The sequence below is a fragment of the Paralichthys olivaceus genome, chromosome 14, assembly GCF_024713975.1.
Source record: "Paralichthys olivaceus isolate ysfri-2021 chromosome 14, ASM2471397v2, whole genome shotgun sequence".
In the NCBI taxonomy this organism is placed as follows: Eukaryota; Metazoa; Chordata; class Actinopteri; order Pleuronectiformes; family Paralichthyidae; genus Paralichthys; species Paralichthys olivaceus.
In genome coordinates, this window is record NC_091106.1 from 9,536,229 (window position 1) to 9,559,452 (window position 23,224).

At 41.9% G+C, this 23,224-nt stretch overlaps 1 protein-coding gene across 3 annotated transcripts in view; it reads left to right on the plus strand.

The window, feature by feature from the left end:
• The window catches only part of macrod2 (mono-ADP ribosylhydrolase 2), a 402,121-nt gene that overhangs the window by 254,907 nt on the left and 123,990 nt on the right, over positions 1-23,224 (plus strand). For all 3 annotated transcript variants that reach the window (XM_020094321.2, XM_069538689.1, XM_069538690.1), the window contains exon 6: positions 20,099-20,220. In XM_020094321.2, coding sequence (XP_019949880.2) covers positions 20,099-20,220 — 122 coding nt within the window. The remainder of the gene's footprint in view (positions 1-20,098; positions 20,221-23,224) is intronic.

A 23,224-nucleotide genomic window follows, 5' to 3' on the forward strand; every position in this document is an offset into this window, starting at 1 on the left:
GTGTTTGAGAGAAAGAGAGAAAGAGTGGGAGAGAGAGCAAGAGAGAGCTTTTGGCGACACAAGCTTTGGTAAACACATACAGCTGTATCCTCTTAAAGCGAAGGCCCTGTGGCTGTCCCCTCTTCGTTGCTGTGTGTAAGCTATCATGTATTTCTGTCATGATAAGGGGCAATGAAACTCAGGGCTTGAACAGCAATTATTAGTTGTGCTCCACAGTTTTCTCTGTGCCTCACCCTCGCTCTGTTCCAGCCTCTCTTTCCTTGTTTGGCTGAGGGGGAAACATATTTTATATACCATCATTGTGGTGGAGGCTGAATATGATTACTTTATGTTTTGGCTTTCTTTTATTCTGAAGTATGTTTTGTTTTCTCCTTGAATCCATTGTGCTGCAGGAGCAAAGACTAGACACGAAAAAATCAATGTCTTGTATTAAAATGCCCCGTCGATGGTTATTGTCATGCTCATTATTCCGAGCTGTGTTTCTTTGTGTTTATTCAAAGCCAGGACTTTGTCATGCTGCACTGGATTCTGTACAAGCAGCTTCAGTCTTAGGGAAGCGTTCCTCTCTTTCTCTGGTTATCTTGGTTTGGATGTCTCCCTGCAGGATCACCAGTCTGTGCAGCATAAATCTGATTGGCAAAGCATCGCCGCCGCAATGTGTTTTTCTCTCATGCAGAGATACTAAGTGCAAACTGCTAAAGAGAGACACACTGAAAATGGCAAATGTGAGATAAAGTGGTCTGTTAGAAAATGGTGGGGATTCTTTTGAAAGGGGTCGATCCTTTCAATGTAGTCAAACATTGGATCTTAACTTTTATGTGAGCTTTTTCCACAGCGTGAGATGAGACCGTCACTCAGGCAGCTCAGCTCAAACTAGAAGCATTAATTCCACTAGGCTCTGGTTTCCAGTGAGTTCTTTCAAGAGTTTTATTAAGTAACTCTGACACAAGCACACAAGCAAAGCTTTCATTGAGCCGTTATCACTATCGTGGCAAATAGTTTTTAGCCCACTGTCATGTCAAATGATGTCTAGTCTAGTATACTCTTTCCAGTCCGAAAAATTATGACACATCTTGAGACACAATCCTTTCACATGAAACTTTAATATTTTATGGATTTTTATATGGGAATAAAATATGTACAGCTCTTTATTAGAACAGCCCTCCATAATTAAACATATTACATTGATAGGAAACACTTTTAATTATTGTCTAACTATTTTTTAGCAAATATGATTGTTAAAAACTTTACATGACAGCTGGTGGATTTATCGAATTGGATTTCTCACTTCAATTGAGTCAAGCCAAATTAAGTAATTGTATGAGTTTAATTAATCACAAATTAGCAATAGAAGACTTAATAGTCTGTATGAAACCTTCTATCTTTAAAACCTTGATTGTGTCTGCTGTAGAGGTTTGGTCTTACAGAGACGTCCTCTATAAAAATGACTCTCGACTTGTTCACTATATTCTCTATGGTAATAAAGCACCAGCAGAACCCAACAGATTTTTTTTTCATGGAATACGATTGTCTAACACTTTGTATTTTTATCCTGGTTTGAAAAGAGAAATGGTGTCCTCTTTTTCAATACTTCATTTGTCCTAATGCTCTTTTAAATAGACTCCAGCTATAGCGATGGACAAGTATTCTTGTGGAACTGTTATGTGCGATAAGTAGCTTCCCATTTGACCGCCCTTGCAGACCAATTATAAAGCTGTAACAGGGCAACACCTCTTCAGTCTTTCTGTTATTGACTCTCTATGGTCCCTCCCTCAGTTTCTCTTTTTGTCTCTGTTTCCCTTTCGCTCCTCTCTCTCCCCCTGCAGCAAAGAATAGAGAGGGCAGGCGTGGTGATGGCCAGCCCCAGTGTCCTTTAGTGTCCGATAACAGAGCTTTCCCATCAGCTGCCTGTCTCAGCCAAGCAAGGCCTGGCTAATGGATTTGGCTGGCAGGCATATATCCCTTCATCCCAATTCAGCCACCCTGCTCTCTCCCACACCTCTTAATTATTCAGTCTCCACTTCTATGCAAATGGTTTCCTATTGAGGAAAAACCTGCAATCATTTTCATCTGGCTGTTATGTGTGCTGATGCGTGGGACTCCGGAGACTTGTCGACTGTGACATATGGTATAGCTGGTGAGATGGAGCATGCTGCCTGCTTGCCAATCCCTCATCTCCTTCTAGGCGAAGATCCATCAGACCCGAACCATTAGAGGCTGATATATCGAAGCGCCGTTCACAAGTGGTAACACTCTCTAGCAGTTCCCTAGCAACCGCTGCAAGCGCTGCTCTCTTTCACTGGAATATTCAGTTGCTTAGCTACAGACACTAACAAAACTACACATGGCTGATCTCCCGATGGAGTCAAGGGCCAAAAATCGGAGGCATCATTCAGAAAGTGGATCAATGAATGAAGACGCGCAGGAAGAGATATCACAGCGCACAATTGTCTGTGAAATTTCATGTTGGATATTCACCATAGTTGAAATGCCACTTATCTCTCACATCTCCAGGTTACTTAAGGCAACACCTGATGTTTGAATTGAAGTGATTACATGGTGGAAAGCTAGCACGTGCCTAATTATGTTTGTGTACATGTGTTGCTTCTCTGAGTCAGAGGGTGAATGAAGGGCAGAGAGTGCAGAGGAAGAGAGGATGGGGGTGAAGGTTTTGGAGGACTGTGTAATTAAGGCACATAAAACAGCCAGCCCCACCGGCAGCAGGAAGGTGTGCTGCTGATTTAGCCCTTCCCCTCCATGCTGGCCACCTGTTAAAGGATTTATTTCCCAGGTCACTGGTGGGTGCCTGTCATCATCAGGCAACCTGCTTCTTCCTTGGGCACAGGTGGAGGCCAGCAGAAGAGAGGGAGAAGAAAAGGGGGTCGAACTTAGTGCATGGCAAGAAAACTTTGTCTTTCCTTTTTTTCTTTTGGGGTTGTGCTTCACAGTTCAACTCAGAGTTGGAAAACAATTTTTGTCTTGAGAGAGGTGTTGAAAGTTATAGGAAATGTATTGTTTCCCGTTGCTTCCATTAATGTGGAGAGCGATGTGTGAGAGAAACTCCGCTCTTAAGCCATCAGGGAGACATCGTGCCCTTCCACTAGCCTACCTCAGCAATGTCACACCCCATCTTAGCAGATGCTTAAAGAAAACACCAGCAAGCGCATTTACCCCCATTTCACACTCTCATATTTCATTTTCACGTCCACAGAGGTTACCTCTCCATTTTCCTTTCCACTGCAGATGCTGCAAAGTGAACGTTGTGTGTTGTCTGCTTATTTATAAGAACTGCAGTGAGGCCAATGTATTTACCATAGCCACAGATCTGTGTGTATTTTGAAGATGTCTCTGAGGTAATTTCAGGAAACTGTAGTTAGGTTTATACTAACAAGGCTGGGGTAGACACACCCCCAAATGGCGGCATGTCTCTGTCCCCCTGAGAGGAAGGCACCGCTGGGCACCACCAGGCAGTGGCAGGGCCTGCTATACAGCCAAAAATAATTAAGCACGCTGTCATGGGCTTTTTGCTGTATTCGCACAAAATTTTCATCCAAGTCTCAACATGGGAGACGGCCCCTGCCTCCAGTCTTTTCTTTTCCAGAGACTCCCATACACACGTACACACACACACATGCTGCAGCACTCACTGTTTACACATGATGTCACTGTCAGTGCAGTAGAAGTACGCTTTGATCAAGTGTCTCAGAGGAACAGTGCTTTGTAAACAACCAATAAGATTAAATCCTCACAGGGCCCTAATACCTCATTTATTATTGTATACTTTATCAGACATCACTGCATTATAATACAAATGATAATTGTAGTTGCTCAGCCTGCGAGTGCTGAATATACAGTGCTCATGCACTATTCATACATATGTGCAGTCGTATCCTTGCAGCTTCATGCAGATCAAAATAATTTACTGTGTATTGTGCAGCAGCCCACATGAGGTGTGAATCCTGTTTTTTAGTTGTATGTTGGCAGACTGTGATTTCTGTGGCTGCTGTTTCTATGACAACACGGTAATCAGTGCGAGATAGATTGTGCGTTCAATGCTAAACAGGTATGCATTGACATGTTACATTTATTTTAATGTATACATATGCATATTCACCTTATTTACTGTAATTGCCATGATGGATGTAATAATCACAAAAGCTTCTCCCTGCTCCACTATGGTTGACGGCCGCCTCAAGCCTGTGGATTTCTCCTCATTGTTTATGCTGCGTTCTTTATTTATTTTCCTTTTTAAAAGGCAATACACATATTGAGTTTTACCATCAACGTGTCCTTGGTGAATCTCCACAGTATTCCAGCTGAGCATGGTAGCACAGCATCTGCACATCGCTTTGGAGATGCAAAGGCAAATATTGTGCCTTCTCTAAAAGCTAGTCGCAGTGAGTCGTCATCACTCATGACAACAAGAAAGTCTAATTTGTGCAGTTTTATTTCACACCAAGCACTAAAACACGATGGGAAGATACTGAGTGAAACGTGGCCGAGTAAACTCAAACCATTGCTCATGCTGGAGGTAGGCGGGTGCTCTGACAGTCCGAGCTCCGGATTCAGACAATTTACATCGCCTGTAACTCTCACAGTTTAATGAAGTTGTAAATGTATCCATATTTTACCGCTTGCATCATCTTTACCTCACCTGTGCCGAGTTATATAATTGTGAGCTGCAGGGCTTTGGAGTTTAAAAGCCGTCTGTATCCATCATTTATCCTGAAGTGTACAGGCAGGCCGACATTTGCTGTCCAACCTTTAGATTCTCTCTGTCTCTCCAGTCAGGTGTGGAGAACTATTTTCAGCTCCGTCTGAGCGGCAGCACTGATGTGTGCAATGTTTTTCACCTGCTCTTCATCATTTCATTTCATATCCAGAGCGAGTTTGCTTTGAAGAAGTGCTATCTGGCTGATGTGTCTGTGTGTTTTTTTGGCTGCTTTGGGTGGATTTAGGAGGTTGTTTTTATTTTATTTTTTTCACTTCTCTGCTAAGAGACAATCCTCTAGGTTTTTTACAAGCCCTCTGTTCCTCGTGGTCGTACACAGATGAAAAAACAGCAGTCCATCCTGATACCTGAAAAACACCGGCTTTAAAAAACTGCTACTGTTTGGAAGGAAAAGCTTTTGAAAAACAGGATCTCAGTTGATTATCCGTGGATAATAAAAGCAGTGGCAGCTATGTATAACTCAATGATTCCCTTTTTTTTTTTGCGTCTATCATTTTTTATCTCTCTCTTTCCATTTCCCTGTACTTTATTTGGTGTCTCTTTATGTTGGGCTTAAAACTGAAATCAGATGGTGAGGCATATTTTAAAGGTCACCGTGGTGGTAGTAAGCATCTGCTGGATCTGGCAGAAAGGGAGACCTTCTTCTGTGCTTTCAGGCTGTGGGCTAAATGATTGCTCTTAGCTGCACTGAAACTGATGGCTGATCGCTCAGCTCACCTTGCGCAACCTGAAGGTAAAAAAAAATAGAGTCTGGCTTTTACACTGGTGTGTCTTCCATCCACCACTAAGCTCCCATGATCATATATCTTGCTTGCCGGAGTATGCGTCAGCTAAAAGAGGCAGCCTTCGCCATTTATTGTGCCCGACTAACAAGTTCCCGTACAGCTGACCTGCACTCTTGTGTAGAGACCACACATTAAAGCTCTTCTGCCACGTCAATCTAGCATCGTACCCCCAAATTACCTCACTGATCCCGCATTTTTGCGTAAGTAAGATAAATGTTCCTGCAGCATGTGGCTCTGATTGCCAAATTCTCCAAAGAACAAGACACCGTTGTGCAAAAGGCCGGACTGCTTTGAATTATGTGGGCTGGGGGTGCAGAGCAGGGATAGCCTCCCGTCCATCACGCTGTTGCACTCGGGGCCAACAGTGCTCACAGTACTTGTGTCTGACCCAGCTACGTTGGGCCTCCTGTGTTTGTTGAACATATGGAAACATCACCCAGCTGCCTGTGTCATCAAACGCTCACCCTGAAGTGCACTCTCTGCTCACTCTGCCATTAGTACCATTAATGCAGGCCTGCTGAGAGATCTAGCAGCACTCTGTTATCTCCTGTTTGCCTTCCTTATCTGATGGCTCCGACCGGTGCAGCTGAAAGGCAAGTAAGTAGCCGCCCCCCTCTCTTAAACGAAGATGAGACAATTCCAGTTTACATATTAATTCCCTATACCTCAACTTCATTTTTTATATTATGTAGGAGTTTTTCCTTTTATATATTACACAATGTACCCTGTCTGATGACATGCCTAGATATCTAAGCTACTCACAGGAAAGAGAAAAGAAAATCAATTATCCATTGTTTGAAACTGTCACTTCAGCATTTTCGAACCGCGTGTGTAAAACAGTGGCAAGGTCAAACTCTGAGTTTAGTGTGGCGCTCAAAAACAGACCCCATAAATGTATATTCCAGCATTTCCCATGCCACTAAAAGGCAAGAGTTTATATGTGCTCTACTAAAGGCTTCTCCCTGGTGAGGCATTTCTGTCGGGAGTAACAAAGTGAGCATATGCAGAGCGTGGCACAGCCCTCGATGCAGAAATGGCTCTATGTGTGATAAATACACGCGGCAAACGAATTGCAGTAAAGCAGATGGGGAGCCGGCCGATGCCACGCGTGACCTTGTGTCTTCTTGTAATAAACCTTTGCTAAATTCAGCAGTTCAACAGATTTCATTTAGGACACCGCTGAGAGACAGATAGACAGAGACATAGAGGAGGAATTGGAGTGAGAGAGATTGGCAGAGGCAAGGAGAAAAAGTGGAAAAGACAAAAACAAGGAGGGAGGATTGAAAAAGAAATAGTGCTGGGCCAGGATCCAACACAGCACCTAATGAGATTCTACTATAGCATCAATCCAAAGCATCAGCACCCAGTGCATTTGTACTCACTGTGTGGTAACTTCAACTGCTTTCCTGGATGTTTGATCTGTACAGCACCATGTGGCCATGTGTTATATTCTGAGAAATGTATTCCCATAAGAGCATGTTTCTTATACCTCACGGATGTGTTGCACAAGCGTTCAGCACACAGTGTACGTGTGTTCTCTGCCGTTTGAAGCATTATGAGGCAGGTGTACCACTGCTAGGTAGGTGCAGTCTTTTTTCTCCCAGAGGATTTTGGCCGCAGTTCTTCTTCATCCACATGTGGCCCTGGGTGTTTGAGGGGGGGGGTGAGGAGGGCCGAGAGGCGAGAGAGGAGTGCGAAAATGACCTCCATTTGTTTTGATGGGGCCCTCTAACAAAAGTTGTCAGGCAAGTTTTGATTCTGTTGCAGATAATCCATCTTTGTGTGTGTGTGTGTGTGTGTGTGTGTGTGTGTGGAGGGATCTACCTTTTGTCCTGTGAGACAGCATTGGCTGGATCGGCCCTTGTCACAGCTTCTTCAGTGGAGGCACCTGAAACAGGAGCAGATAAGAGCCTTGCTCCGGTGGCCCTCACAGATGGAACAGTAATGGGGCCATACCCCAGTTTCACTCACTGAAGTCTCTCAGAAAAATAGGACCGCCGTAGTCATCTCAGGGAGGTCATACTCTGAACTAGCAAAGTGCCCACAGGTGATAAAGAAAAGGATAGAAGAATTTTCTGAATGCTACTTTTGTGGTGAGCTGCATTGCTTTGCTTCAAGTTCCCAGGATGTTCAGTCATATAAATAGGGAGTTTTTAAATGTCACTGTTTGCATTGGTGTCATTTAGCTTTTGCTGTTTTCCTGTAAACTAACCAATGCTGAAAAAGGACTTGAGTTGATTATTAAACCAGCGAGGAAGCGGCCCTGTTTTCTTTCTGCCTACTACTCAGAAATTTGTTGAAGTGCTTTGTGCTTCGCTAATGCATCATGACATTATTCGTCAATATAAGATCATGCATAGATTCATATTCCACGTAGCTGTATAGCGGTAACCCAGAAGAAAACAAAAAACATGGAACTGATTAGCTGCATCCGATCCCTCAGGGCCACAGCTGGTTCCGTCATGAAGGAGATAGTTTGTTGTGATTAGTCTTGTAATTAAACTGCAGAGGCTATGAATACATGAGTAATGAGTGGCACACTGGATGTGAAAGGAGGTGATAAGTGGGCTGTCTGTTTTGTGGAGCTTTGGGCCGAGAGGAAGAGAAGTGTCACCCGCTCCTGGCAGACAGAGTGCAGGAAAAAGGCTGACCATCTTTTTTTGACTCAAAAGTTGTTCCTGAAGGTCACTGCCCACTACTTTCTCTTTATACACATGCAACTCAAGTACTCTTATTGCAGTGTGGTGGGGTGTGTTTTAGTCCAAAATAAGAATTCATAAGTAGATTTGTCCACCCCTCCATTCATTTTCTACACCACTTGTCATCTGAGGGTCGCAGTGGGAGCTTGGGCCAATCCCAGCTGACATTCAGCAAGAGGTGGTGTACACCCTGGAATAGGTTGCCAGTGTATCACAGGCCCAGCATACAGAGACAAGCATTCACACAATTCAAAGTCTCCAATTTAATCAAAGCCGCATGTCATTGAACTGTGGGATGCAAGCTGGAGTAGCTGAAGAAACTCCACACAGACACGGGCAGAGCATGCAAACTCCACACACAAAACACCCCTGACCGAAGCTGGAATCAAACAAATAATCTTTTGCGTGACAAGGGTGATAACAACATGTCCACCAGATTTTTATGTTTCCATAATAATAATTTATGAGTGAATTAATAGCGCACCTTCTAAAAGTGAGCAAACATATTTAAAATGTGTTCTTTCTTCTTTCTCTGCTGAGTCACACAAACCTCACAAGTCCAACCCGCATTATTATTTATACAGAGAAGACGCTCGTGTACTTTCCAGAACACGGCCAGATTAAATAACCATTTCAAATTCACATGAAGACAGGCCTTAGTCCAGCCCCAGGGAGAGAGCAGCTCTTTCAGCATGAGATGATGCAGCGCCCCACAGTTTTTTCCCTTATTGCAGCCTTGTGAATGTCAGCATGTTAGCAATTGTCTGACAGTTTTTTTCCCTTTTAGTAACAAGATTTGCAAAGGCCCCGTGGCATTATCATATTACTTTTAACTTTAAATATAAGACACCGAAAAAAAGGTCCCCCTTCTCAGTGCTTCAAGGCCACACTTGGGTCGACACTTGCCAGGATTGTAGACTTCCTTATTCATTTGAACAAGCACAGGGTCAAAAGCTGTAATATGATTAACAAAAATATTAATTTGCTCCAGGCTAAAATATAAAACATCTCACTTTTTAGAAGCAAGTGGGAACAGGAAAGTCAACAACACTGAAAGCACAATGAAAACAAGACAATCCAGTGGATCCTTTTTGACAGTTTCCTTCTATTTTATATTTATAAACCAACAAACTTGACATCAGTAGACGACACACACACACACACACACACACACACACACACACACACACACACACACACACACACACGGTAAGACTAAGTAGTAGTTGTCTTTTTTAATTTTAGTGTGTGACATTGAATAATATACAGTATATTCATGGGTTACCTTTAGTCATTGCTTATTAGAAAACATAAACATTTCTAAACTGAATCATATAAAACACAACATGCTCATATTGGTACCCCGTCCTGCAGATGTTTTTCTGTCCCGAGTTGATTTGTGCTGTTGGTGTTGAAAGAGACGGAAAGAACCGGCTTTAATTCCCTGTAACTGAGATCTTAAATAATGATTTCACATGGGCTTTGTTATTAACTGGCTGTTGTCGTCATTATTATTCTGTCACTTTAATTATCTTGTAATTGTATTTATTTGTATGTATATATATTCAAAGCACAAACACTTGCCACATGGTATTATATTCATCAATAATTGAAAATCAATGAAGCTCAGTGTATTAATCAGCACAATATTGAAAAACGTCAGTATTTTGAATTATATATATATATATGTTTGTCTGTGTGTGTGTGTGTGTGTGTGTGTGTGTATGTGTGTGTGTGAGTTTGTAACTATACACTGACTTTGGTTTTCAGTTCCAATTCAGGATTAGAGCAAATCTTCTTAACGAATAAACACAACACGCAGCCTGATTGTCGATTTGTGAGTGTGACATACACTATTGCCACACAATACTATTTATTCCCATTTCCTAACCCTTACTTACCCAAACACAGATGTGAATGTGCCTTTGTAATTACCATCATTAGGATAATTTGGAAAGCGTGTGGCACAAGTTGCTGGAATCAGAGTGTACCTAATCCTTCCACCCGCAGTGTCTTTCTCCATCACATCCACGTCGGGCGAATTGAAATGACGGGTAATAGCATCTGTGAAGGCCACATCACTTTCCATCTTCCCTGCAGCTGCGCCCTCCCAACTTTGTGTATGAATGTGTTCAGCTGTGTGTGTGTGTATGACATTTGAAAGATTCACGAGGCTCAACTCTCCAGTTCAAGGACCTGCCTGCACAAACCCCCCTGTAGAATTATGATGTACTGCCCCGGCTATTTGGTGCCCTAATCAGAGAAATGATGAGATGCAGTTGAAGTCAGGTAACAACACTGCAGTCTGATGTTCAGTGGCAGAGACGACAGGCTACGTTGAAGCCGTATGTGGTTTGATTGTTTTTACATTTACTGCAAAACAAACAGCCGCTTTTAAAGCGCTGCGGGAGCAAGGCACCTTTCTGAAGCTGAACCGGAAAGCTACAGTACATCCTCACTGGCTGTGTAGATTACACTCCTGCCCGTGGAATTCAGATGTTGGCAACCTGTTTGTCATTCACAAGCCCCATCAGATTCCTTATCGGCCTCACTCAAAGATGTTTCTATGTGAGGGGGGTCCATGTTGTACAAGATAATGATATTTTCCTCGCAACACGAACCCAGTTGATGTTGCCCAGCAGGCCCGCTTCCACTTACACACAACAATGTCACCGCACGCTGGTTCTGGGCAACATCACCGCATACGTGACCACGTCATGCTGCAGAGACACTGCAGCCGAATATAGACCAGTGGTCGCAGAGTAAGTGAGATGCTGTGGATGTAGTTCATGTGACAGTTAAAATGGCCTCCGGTGTCCTGGTTCGGTGTTCACTTGCAGTTTCCTCGGCCTGAGCTCTGAGGTTGTATCAGTTGTTGAAATTAATATTCTTCTGCTCTCTTACAGTGTTGCACATGTTGTATAGATCATGTGCTTTGTGGGTGTATGAGTAGATTTTTTTCTGTATAGCACATTATGTTTGTTTTTCCTTTCACATTCATACTTTTGACCCTACTGACTGGTACAATATAAAACATTATGCCCTGTATTCCCCTGACGCCTGTGTGCATTGCTGCGTGTTGCATCGTGTCGCCTTGCTGTTCTCTTTGAGTCTACAAATTGTGGGTGGGTGACTTGTTTTGTGCATCCTGAGTCTCACCTCAGGCACAGGTATGGCAAAGCTACTCTCATATTCACACTTTATACAAAACATTCAGAGAATACTTTGAAGAAGAACCTGGAAAAAAGAAAAAGAGCAGAGCGGCAGAAGGAGCGGGCTCTTTTGAGAGCAGTGTCACCTGGCAGCTCATTCAAGCTTAGAGGAATGTTACAGAAAGCCCAGAGCAGTGGAAACAGCTGGCGGAGCTGCTCGATGACTTTCTCCCTGTCTTTACTCTGGGCCTGTCGTCCCTGTAGACACTAGCAGGGGCCATTCTTGCAGCATGTGTACAACAAAACTATCATCACCCCCCCCACTGTTCCTGTCCTTCAGTTCAGTGTGGGGCAAATGCATACGGTGGCACACATGCACACACACACACATGCACACCCTCTGCTCAGTACAGTAAAACAGTAGAAATGTGTGCCAGCCGGCTGAGAGATTGTTTTCAATCCTTTCGTTCACTGAAAGAGCTTGTTGACATTTCAAGGCAGCGTGGATTGTATTGTACTTGCCTGTGTGGATGTGTGCATGTTGTGTACCGCTGGGCGTAGTGATTGACAGTTTGGGGAAACAGTGATCGGGGGTTTTATGAAAATGTCATGCTTCTGAGTCACTCCAAGGATCACCCACTCTAACGGTGGAAAACTGGTTCTGAAGGAGGCTCAGCATCCTGCCCATCAAAAGGGATTGATTTATGTAACATTAGCTTGTCTGGTTCTGGACGTACTCTTGTATTAAAACAATTATCACTCACAATCAGCTAAACATTCCTGTGATATTGCACATGTGCACTTCGCTCTGTCGTCATCCTTTGTGCCCACTCCTCTCCGGCTCTTTACCCCTTAGCCTGTTTAAGTGTGACAGAATATCAGTGACACTCACAATGGAAAAGCTCTTTGAAAGTCAAGCCTATGAATAATCAGTAAGACGCCCTTAATCCATTTTTAAAGAAAGGAATATTAATGCACTAACAACTGTATCTGCTCGGCGTGAGGCAGATTATTCCAGGTCTGCAAAAAGCCCCTCTCTCTCCGACTGGAGCTTCACCGAGCAGTGGGGGATCACTCTGCACTCTCTGTCACCATGACAACACCAGTTCTGTGTCCGAGTGGGTGTACATACTTCATTTAGTAATCCTCAGCGACCAACCTGGGAACAGCTGTGTGCATGCTTAGGGAGTCCGGTGAAGCAATCCCACCGAAATACACTTATTTACTGGAACTAGAATTCTAGTGGCACCGGCTCTGCTGTATACAGAACATACCATTTTATAAAAACACTTTATATGGAGTTCCTAATTATTTTGTGCGAATACACTCACCTGAGCTTTCTAACAACCCCAATAGAGCCATGAGACGTTACAACTTCGCTGTTACTGGTTACACAAGACATTTGACGGAAAACAACACGTTACTTTGATCCTTAACTTTACATCTTTAGGTCCTCTTTTAAGTTTTCTGGTCCACTTTCAATAAGTGGAGAAACTACTGCCACTATTGTTTCAGTGGTGTAATTGCAGCGAACACACACTAACGCACAACTAGGAATGCTCAGCCCCCGTGCTTAGGCTACGTGCTTAACTATGGTGTAGTAGGCTTTAATGTTATCAGGTTTCCTTTTGGCAATGCTTTTTCACTTTGACATCAAACCCTCCACCACTAATGTCTCGCTGTTCATCTCTCCTCTCCTCTCCTCTCCTCTCCTCTCCTCATGTGATAAGACTCCACTACTCTGTGATGCCACGCAGCTGTGCTACTGCAAGCTTCCAGTTTATAATTGTAGTGTCAGATTTAGTGTTGAGTTTTTTTATTTGAGAAACGTGGGCACTACCGCTGACACATGAAAATGAACCAAACAGGTTTTATGTCTATTAATATAATGAAAAAGACATTGGGGCCAGTGGGCAAGTTATGCAATCAGTGTGTGCCTGCACACCGTGTAGCATCGGCTACCGTGACAAGCTTAGACCAAGCCATCTCCCCGATGCTCACAGTCAGCATGTGTGCAAATATTCATCCATCTTTTTGTGAATGTTTGAGCACATGCGTGACACAGCTCTGATACAGTATACTGTATTATTACGTTGCACAGTAGCTGAAGAAAAACTGGGTGCAGTGTCGCTCTGGAAATCTAAACTGCGATGCATGTGTTTACGCAGGCGGATCCTCACCTGCCAAACTCAGTAACATGCCGCGTACCACTCTGACATCTGACAGTGATTTACATGTAGAGATGAAGGAACGGCGGGAGGATCCTTTGAAGGAAGATGCCATCTCTGTCTCTCTTTCTCTCTCTCTGTTTTTCTGTCTCTTTCTCTTATTTCCTTACATGGGCCATTGAACACTTTGAAGAGACAGATTCATGATTTACAAAAGATAGACATGCCCCCTCTGTTCACAATGACTGACACTTATTTTCTGTCATGTGAGGAAGCAGTCATTAGTAATAATAATAATAATAATGACAATATGGTGGTATGGTGGTTTGCATGAAAGTTGTTGTTTTGAATCTCGGTTTGACTGGGGCCTTGCTGTTTGCATGTTCTCCATATGTCTGCGTGATTAGGTGTTAGGTTAATGGAAGACTCTAAATTGACAGACAAATGTCAGTGTGAATAGTTGTTTATCTCTGTGTGTAGTTCTTGTGATACCCTGGTGACCCTGTCTCTCACTCAATGTCAGCTGGGATTGGCTCCAGCTCCCCCGCGACACTGAAAGGATCCAGAATGCATGAAATGCAGTCACTGATTTCCAGCATCACTCATAAGAACTTTATTGCGTCACTTAATTGTATGAGTACGGCTCGCACAAACTAATAAGCCTGCAGTCCACTCTCCATACGAAAGCTGGCTTATCTAAAAAAACAGTGACTCTATTTAAATTCAATTCTGGTGGAATTTCTTAATGGACTGTAAATCATTATGTGCTTTGTTGATTCTGAAGATAATTGCCATGGGCAGCACAAAACTGGTTTGATCATTGTCTGCTGGCTCTTGTGAATAATAATGGACCTGGATGAGACTCCGATATTCACACATGTCTTTGTGTTGGTACTGCACTTCCAGGGTTGTTGGTGAGAATGGGAGCATTCAGGAGCAGTCTCACCATCGTGAATGTGTTCAGATCTTATTGGGATGGTTATTACGTGGAATGTTAAAGGAGCCTCAAAGTCAGCGGAGGCAAGTAAAAATGAAACATTGATTAGACTGTGAAGTGCTGGTCCCCCTCTGAAATAGCACAGCACTCTTCTTCTGAATGAAGTCAAGATATTTCAAAAGATTCTTTTAGTTGCTGAGAAAGTGGCGGCTTTGAAGTGAGCATGTCCCCCTTGATAGTTATTCCCCAGCAGTTCTCCCTGAGATGAGTAATATTTTAGTAGGCTAATCATAGATGTTCACACACTTGCTCTACACTTGGTATATTAAGGGGTCACAGTGTGTCCAGTTCATCCAGGGCAGCCCAGATGTATAATGACTTGCATCTCGAATTATTTCCATCATTTATGTCTTTATTTCGATTTTTGCTCACAATCCGAACCTTTTATCAGCAGAAATGTGCCAATATTGAGTGCTTATCTGATATTTATATGTCCTTACATAATGCAGCGTCATAGTGCACAGAAAGGCCATTGCAATTTGCAGCGATATATTTAGATATGATCTGAATAGGTCTGTATTTAGAAAATACAGCCTGCATAACAGTAGTCTTTGAATTTCCTGTAGGGTTGGGATGATGGGTTTTATTGGGGTTTTTTTGATAATATTTGTTTCAATCTGGAACTGGCTTGAACAAAACATGGACATCCTCCCTTCAGACAAACATCAGCGGAGTCTCAACCAGGAGAGTGGTGAACAGTAATTGCAGGGTAGCCCAGCGCAAAACATAACAATAATAGGAACACATATTTAGAATTCTGCACCTTCAGAGTTAAAAACACAAACTGATGTGAAAACATTCAAGAGGTTAAACACTGGCTGAGACGAAAAACCAAACCTGCAATCACTGCTCATGCAGTTGTGCACACGTATTTTAATAGTGTATTATCTGTGTGTGTCACTTATATTTTTAATGGCAAAATGTATTGTGATCTTTTTAGATTAGTAAATCATAACCAGGGACAAGGATTGCAAATCACCCCTTCTAGAAAACCTGTGTAGGACATGTGTATATAAGTTCCTACAACCTGTTACAATGGTTATCTGCATTTTCAATAAACAAATAAATTAAATAATAAAGTGCAGTTTTAAACCAAGCCAGTGACAGTACTTTTTTTTTCCCTCCACAACCAAAGTGCATCTGTTTGCTTTGGTCTATCTTCAATGAAAAATAATGGAAACTCACTCAATTGCAATCTATATGTAATATCAGCATAGTGAAAACTCTTTTTGAATATGCTTTTATCACTGCTAATTCAAATGTTGTACACTGGCTTTGTGCCATCATATATACTGGATCATCAATGTAATAATCTATTGACATATGGATCACTGAACAAAATCTTTTGTTACAATGCAGTGTATTAAAATTGTGTGTTAATGTGCTGAAAATGATACCGCCACCAGTGTCTATGTGTGGTTTCTAACGCACAACAGCAGTCAAGTAGTTCACAATATTAGAGTTTGGAGAATAACACTCTCACACCCTGAATTAAAATTACTTCTGGTTTAAAAGTTTATTATCAGTCTGACTGGAGGAGGATGTGTGGGAGTTATGTTTAACACTTCTGTTGTGATTATAGCACCCCTGTACCTGATGCGTAAATATGTAGGAGCATCTTCGCCTTTATACAGTGTTAGCCTCATTACTCTCTAGTGTCCCTCACTGCTACAGAAACCTCACACTCTCCCACAGGTAAAGGAAGTGAAGTCACACACTGGGGCTGAGGGTGTTCAGACAAAGACTGTGAGCACTTAACTTTAACCAGGAATGTGTTTATCCTGTGATTTCTTTCAAGGATGATTGAGCTCAAAGAATAGTAGAAACACCAGTACTGTAAAAAAAAAATCCTATTGTGGGATTTGAGCAAATGCATACAAATAATTTGTCGGCATTCACAAATTTAAAGGATAAAATCTAAACATGTCTCTTGATAGTGCATCCTGATACATGTTTCACCACATTTTATTGATTTTCAAGCACTGACAGCAGAAATGTTTGCTAATGATGGCACTTTAGAAAACCGAAACAGGCAGAATAATGCAGACACTGTTGCACAGCTCCTCCATTGCAGTAAAAAACGATTGACCAAACAACTGAGAGACTTCACTGCCTCCCTATTAAAAGTTAAAGAGAGATCTACTGATGCTGAGTGGTCCTAGTGGCTGTCAGAATAAGATGAGGTGTGATACACGCTCGCTAGTTCAAGCTCACCTGGCTTTTAAAGGGAAAGGGAGATTGCACTTTGAGTGGTTTACCGCACTTTATACCCAAAAAACACTCATGATAAATTAAGAGACGAAGCAAAACCCTGTGGAGTGACTTTAATCTCCGTCGTTAAGCTGCAAAATACACTTCCATTGTTATAAATAAAGCCAACGGTGGTAGAGTGTCATCACACCACAATAGATGATGTCAGTCAGTATCAGTCTGCTTATGGTATTTAATGGGCTCCTCGCACCAGGAGTCCTTACACCTCCGACATTTATAATAAGAATAAACCTGCAGGGTTTTTATTATAATTTTTTTGTTCCATAACAGAGCCTATGGACTCACAGGGAAAGAAAAGCATGCTTTGAATGGAAATCATCATTCTTTTCTGGTTCAGTTGTGTTACTGACCTTGCTGCCCCAAGCAAGAGACCACAATAAACAAATCCGGTGCAGATGTAGTGGTTGAAAACGTGCTGAAAAAAATCGCTGGGAATAAGCTAATTGGTGGAATTGGCAAGGCGAGGGACTTGGAGGAAGTGGATGCAGCCTGGTTATTTTGTTATGTGTGATAGAGTGTGAGTTTCGTTAAAACCCTTAATGACTTATTTCATATTCTCAAAGCAAACTAGGCTCTGGTGTGTCTTGTAATTTAGCCTCTGTAGTTCCATTCTGTTCCTTTAAAAGTTAATTTAGAAATTCTGTCTTTATTTTCAACAAGTTAATTCCTCTTCTTTCCAGCTTTTGTGATACTGACTGATTCATTTCCTCTCAACATACTATACAAGAGCTTCCTTTAATGGCCTCTATTTCATCAGGACATTTTCAGCATTTTTTATCATCCCTGCAATTAAGCCCAACCCCCCAATTGCTGGAGGACCGCTAGTAATCAACTCAACCAATCTAAGATTGAGATTTATGTGCCTCTCGTATGAGGGCTGCATTCAGATAATGATATATATGTGCCTATATGTACTTCTCAGTCACGAAAAAAAAAAATACTGAAATGTGTTTGTCAGGTAATGGATGCAAATAATGATAAAAGCTGAGGCGCTCTACCAGGAGAAAAGAACAAGGGTGATAAAGACGCACGTTGAATGGATTATCTGCCAGAGGTTTTCAAACTCTTATTGCAAAGAGCATCTTTGTATAATTTATGTATTGAAAAACAGAGCAGCCATAAATAACCATAAATAACCCCACTCTTTAAACACAATGAGGAATAAAGTTAAAGGGAGTCTTAACCTTAAGGAAAAAGTATATTCAAGGTCAAAGTGTCCTTAGCTGAGGCATTATATAGACAATTCTTTAGTATTTGTTATTATTGCAGAGCTAATTATTTAGATTTTAGTATCTCTGCAGAAGACTGGACTGGATTTTTTTCAGGATATGCTCACTAGACTTAAAAAAATTAGGATTCAATAAAAATCGTATAATTTCACAGCAGCTTAATGGCCTACAACAGTGCACAGCAAATAATCGTTGGATTTTGTTGGATTTAGAAAATGGCTGAGCCTTTCCCCCTGAACAAAATAAACAACCTCCATGTCCAAGGGCAGGGAGGTCGTTTTTGTTTAGGTTTATGGAAGATGCTGAAGCAGCTGTTGAAGTGTTTTGTGGCTCTCCAGCAACCAACTGTCCTTCCTGTAATATCCCTCCATGGTTACAAAGTGGATATGTCTTTCACCTTACAGAAACATGAATATTTATTTGATGTGGATGTGTTGAGGAAGCCAGCGGAGACGTGTACTGGTGCTGGTGAGAGAAGCACTGTTTAAAATTTCATGAATTCACCAGTAGTCTGGTTTTTGGCACTTACCCAGACTCTAATTGGCATGTTGCTGTTCTTGTAGTGAAAAACTTCATGAATTATGCACTAAAAACATCTCACCACGTGTCCCATTATAACCACGTTGTGCTATGCAATTGTCGGCCCGCTATTCTGGAAAAAGACTTCGGAAAGCTCCATTCTCATTACGGCCCAACCTCAGCCTAGCTAAAGATCACTCACGCCTCTTGTTTCTTACCTTTCCCGAACACAAAACCACAGCCCTTTAAGCAATACTGCTGAAAACCACTTGATTACTGCACTTCTGCGTGTATTTTATCATCCTTACCGTTATGCACCCAGACAGACAACAGAGAACTAAATTTAATCCATAAATGATTTATGGTCAAGTGGAGTAGTGATATAGCTTATATTTATTCTGTGGGAACGTGAGGCTAAGTGTTTTATATTAAAGTGAAAGTGGATGTAAGAAAACATATGAGGTTGCTTCATTTTAAAACACAGTCTGTTGTGTTGTCCCCGCAAGCTCTCACCTGAACCAGGTCTGAATCCTCAGGTCTCATATTTCAACGAACTTTAATATTTTACTGGACAGAAATGCAGATTTAAAGCATTAAATTACAAATGCATGAGTCACAGTTGATCTATATTTAATGGGCCATGAATTGAGATTTACCAGAAACCACTGCTGAATCAAGTAAGAGAGTGTTATTCCTGCCTCTGACACAGTCTGCTTCAGAAAAAATCTGAAAAACATTCATCAATCACTGCTTCATGAATTATTGTTCACTATATCAGGATATTACAAGCCTTAATGACCTTTTTGATGAATGATCAGGCATACATAATAATAAAAATACACACCGAAAGAAATCGTGTTTAGTAAAGTTACTTTTTGCTGTGTCACTGATATCATTGTGGTTACTTTACCTATATGCAACATGTGATGAAGCATTCTCTAATGTTCTGTGGGTGATTCGGAACTGGTTGCACATTGACTTTGACCTGTCCTGTCCAACATTGAGAAGGCCAAGGGCAGTCAGGCCGAAAGCAGAAGATTTCTGTTTCTGTCAAGTCACTGCTTACATTCCCTTATTTTCCTGTCATCACTCCTATAATTTAATTAAGATGCTGCATTCCTCAGTCTGGCCAGGCCAGACAAGGAGTCCAGTGATTGACAGGTGAAGACATTACTATGCGAAGGGGAAGAGAGTACAGGGAGAGATATGAATATTTGAGTAGATGGCATAAAAGAATCTTGTAATTGATTTTCTATCTAAGCTGCTGTTTCATTTACTGCATAAATTCATTCATTTCAGCTACTGGGTTGTTATTGCTGTCCCCATTGTCTCATTGTGAGGACCAACTTTATCATATTTTGTGTTTGATGATGATTTTGCAGATTGTGGAAACTTTGGCTCCAGTGCTCCGCTGCATGGCAGGCAGCTAAAATGTTCTACAGCTTTGTACTCATCCTGACACTATTAAAAATACTGCCAACTATTTAACCTTGCTAGAAGTAGGCTGAGCTGAACGGAGCTTTGTGTGTTTGTCCCCTTCTGACAGATGTGATCCACACTGTGGGCCCAGTGGCCAGAGGTCATGTGGGCCCAACCGAGACCAATGACCTCACCTCCTGCTACCAGAACTCCCTCAGGCTGATGAAGGAGCACGGCTTGAGCACTGTGGTGAGTACAGTAAACGCGACCACACTCACACTCATCTGCAGAGAAATGTTTCTCTCTCATGTGCCTCTTGAAAGAAAGAAATTAATTGCTGTTGTGTTTTTGTTCGACAGTGAGTAAGCCTTCAGTGAGGAAAGCTACGTTTGAACATTTTTAGGAAATTGGGAAAAGGTACAAGAACAAAAGGATTTAGCATCTTTCATTTTAGATACAGTTTTGAAAAGCCTTAATCTTCTTTATTTAAACAACAGCAACAGAGAACACAACATAATGGTGATGTTCCGTGTTTGGCTTTTGATGTAGACTACTTTGGTTTGTGATTAAATGTAAGGGCGGTCTTTGTATCCAACTGCACATCTTGCCTCGCTGACAGCTGTTTTTCTTCTGTTGTTGCTGTGGAAACCATTTTTAGGTCATAAAGGCTGTGATCTGTGTCATTACTTATTCGTTAAAAGTTAAATGTCCAACACCAAAAAGCTGTGAAGCTCAGATGTTTTGATTCTAACTTATGTGTCTGCCATATTTTAATCTTTAAAACACTGGAAGAGCTCAAAGTCTAATGAACAGGGCTGAATCATAAGAGACTGAGATGAGACAATATCCACAGAATCCACAGCTGGCAGCAGCCGATCATTCACACACTCTCCCAGCCTCAAGTCTGCTCTGGACCTTATGCTTCAGTCTGCTTCCCATGATATATGGATCTGCCCTGCCAGCAGAGGGTAAACAAATCAGTATCACACCAAATAGCCACAAATCACATTATCTGCACCAACCTATACTGTCCTGCAGCCTCATCGGAAGCCAATCAATGAAAGACCTTTCCAACAGAGAGGGGAAGCGTGGATATCATTGAAGATGACAAATTCCTGCTCTGATGATGATTTTTTGTGAAGGCAACACACTCCTCTATGTAGCAATTAAATAGATTCTGAAGCCAAATGACTTAAGTAGTTCTGGTAAGTGTTTTGAAGCCATATGAAAATCAGCAGCATGTCTGCTGATCTTTAAACTTCCCTAATAACAGTTGCATATTAAGATATGATGATTACATTAGAATGTCATTTGCACAACAGAATAATTAGCTGGTGGGTTTGAGGCTTCATGGGCAGAGGGAACACCAAACAGCACCGTGCCCCTCAGTGGAGGTGCACACCACCAGCTTGTCTGCTCCTCCACAAGCACCCAATTCTTCCTTTATGTCTTGCACATTACAAAGATTTATTTAGTTTAGGCCTATCTCGTGATTTATTTATCCAATATTCCTTATATTTATGAGAAACAGAGTTTCTGTTTTTACTGGGAGCAGGCCGGATCCTGTCTAATGTATTTATACAGCTGCTTCGTGTTGAGAAGGATTCAGTGAAAACACTGGTGTTCTGTGATTGACTGGCCTTGTAGGATGAGCCCAGTCATTACATTATGTTGTAGCCATAGTTTTGTCTCTTCCTGCTGCAAGGACAATGGAAGCGAAAGCAAAAGGGAAACAGCAGTTTCTTCCTCCAAGCAAGGATGCAGCCTTCATTTCATTTTACGTTGCCTTGATATGTAAGAGTGAGTTGTAGACAAGCTCTAAGGATTGTTTGGTCATAATTCTTTGTTAAAGGACAGACTTGAAGACCCTTGGTGGAGAACACATAGAGTCCCCTTTTTCGGGCATAGCAGATCAGCACTAAACTAATTTTAACTCATCTGAAAGGGCTCAACTCTGAGCTTTGCTGTGTTGGAGAAACAAGAGATCCCATAGAAGACGGGCACCCCGCCAAGTGGGTCTACAAAGTGGGCAAATGACGGGGGGCTACATTCAGGAATCCTAGACAGCCGGCTCCCTAATGGGGATTCCAGGGCATTATAAAGGAGTAGGAGTCAAAACAAAGCCTAATACAAAATAAACTTGAGCATGAGAGATTAAAAAGAACTAGAGCTGGGTAGTTAATCCCTGTTTCTGAGAGCTCAAAGCCATCCTTTAGGCTAGGAAACTGTTGCAGCGGCCACAGTCACAATCTTCTTCTGACTGCAGCATGTCAAGACAGCAAGTTTTCAGCACTGAAATGCATTTCCTTAACTTTAGGGCAGCTCAGCGTGTAGGACTGAACATTTACTGTTATCCCCAGAAGTCAGAAATTCGATAGAAGAGCTTTTCCTGTCCCTAAGTGATGTTATACTGATTTACAGCTCTACTGGGACAGAACTTGGAAAGATGGAAAATGTTACTTTGAGACAACCTGAGGCAATTCCTTCCTCAGTTAAGGGGATGTTTCTGACTTTCTATGTTGCATCCTAACCATTACCATAAAATAACTCATTTGGAAATAACAGCTTGAATGAATAGCCATAAGTCCATAAAGTCATAAAATCGCCCTTGTGAGGCTGAAACAGCGGATCATGAGGGCACTGGATTAGACTCTTGTTTCTTTGCTTTAGTCTTCAGAAATAATTGAGTTTATTAGCAAAGTTATGTAAACAATCCCAGGCGAGAAAATTTTTTTTTTATTGACGTATTTTATATAGATAACATCCTACTTCAAAAGGCATTAAATGCTGCATTAAAAAAACTATCAACACTATGGTAGAAGTATATTTTTTTGTCTGAAGTTGTTAATCTCATGCTGGATACTTTGCCAAGCCCCTATTGGCTAAAATGTCAAGGTAAATGTGCTCAAATTGTTTATATGACAACCCCTGGCCCCGCAGGGCAAACTGCAAGTATACGATGCAGTTCTGAGCCTGGCTGAGGGATGGCCTTCAGATGAAAAATGACGATCAACCTGAGCCAAGAAACCTGCCGTTTAACCCCCACACTGAAGTTGAGAGCAATCTGGAACAGCCCAGGCTGTAACACCCTCACTCTGTCTTCGTCGCTGGATAAATATCGGATGGCTGGACGGCCTATTGAGCTGTGTTTTCCAAATCATTTGGCTTCAGTCAGTGTGTACTGGAAAGTGATAGTGTGTATTTGTGCCCACGTGCAGACGTACTCTATGTCTTTTCATGTGATTCTTCCTTG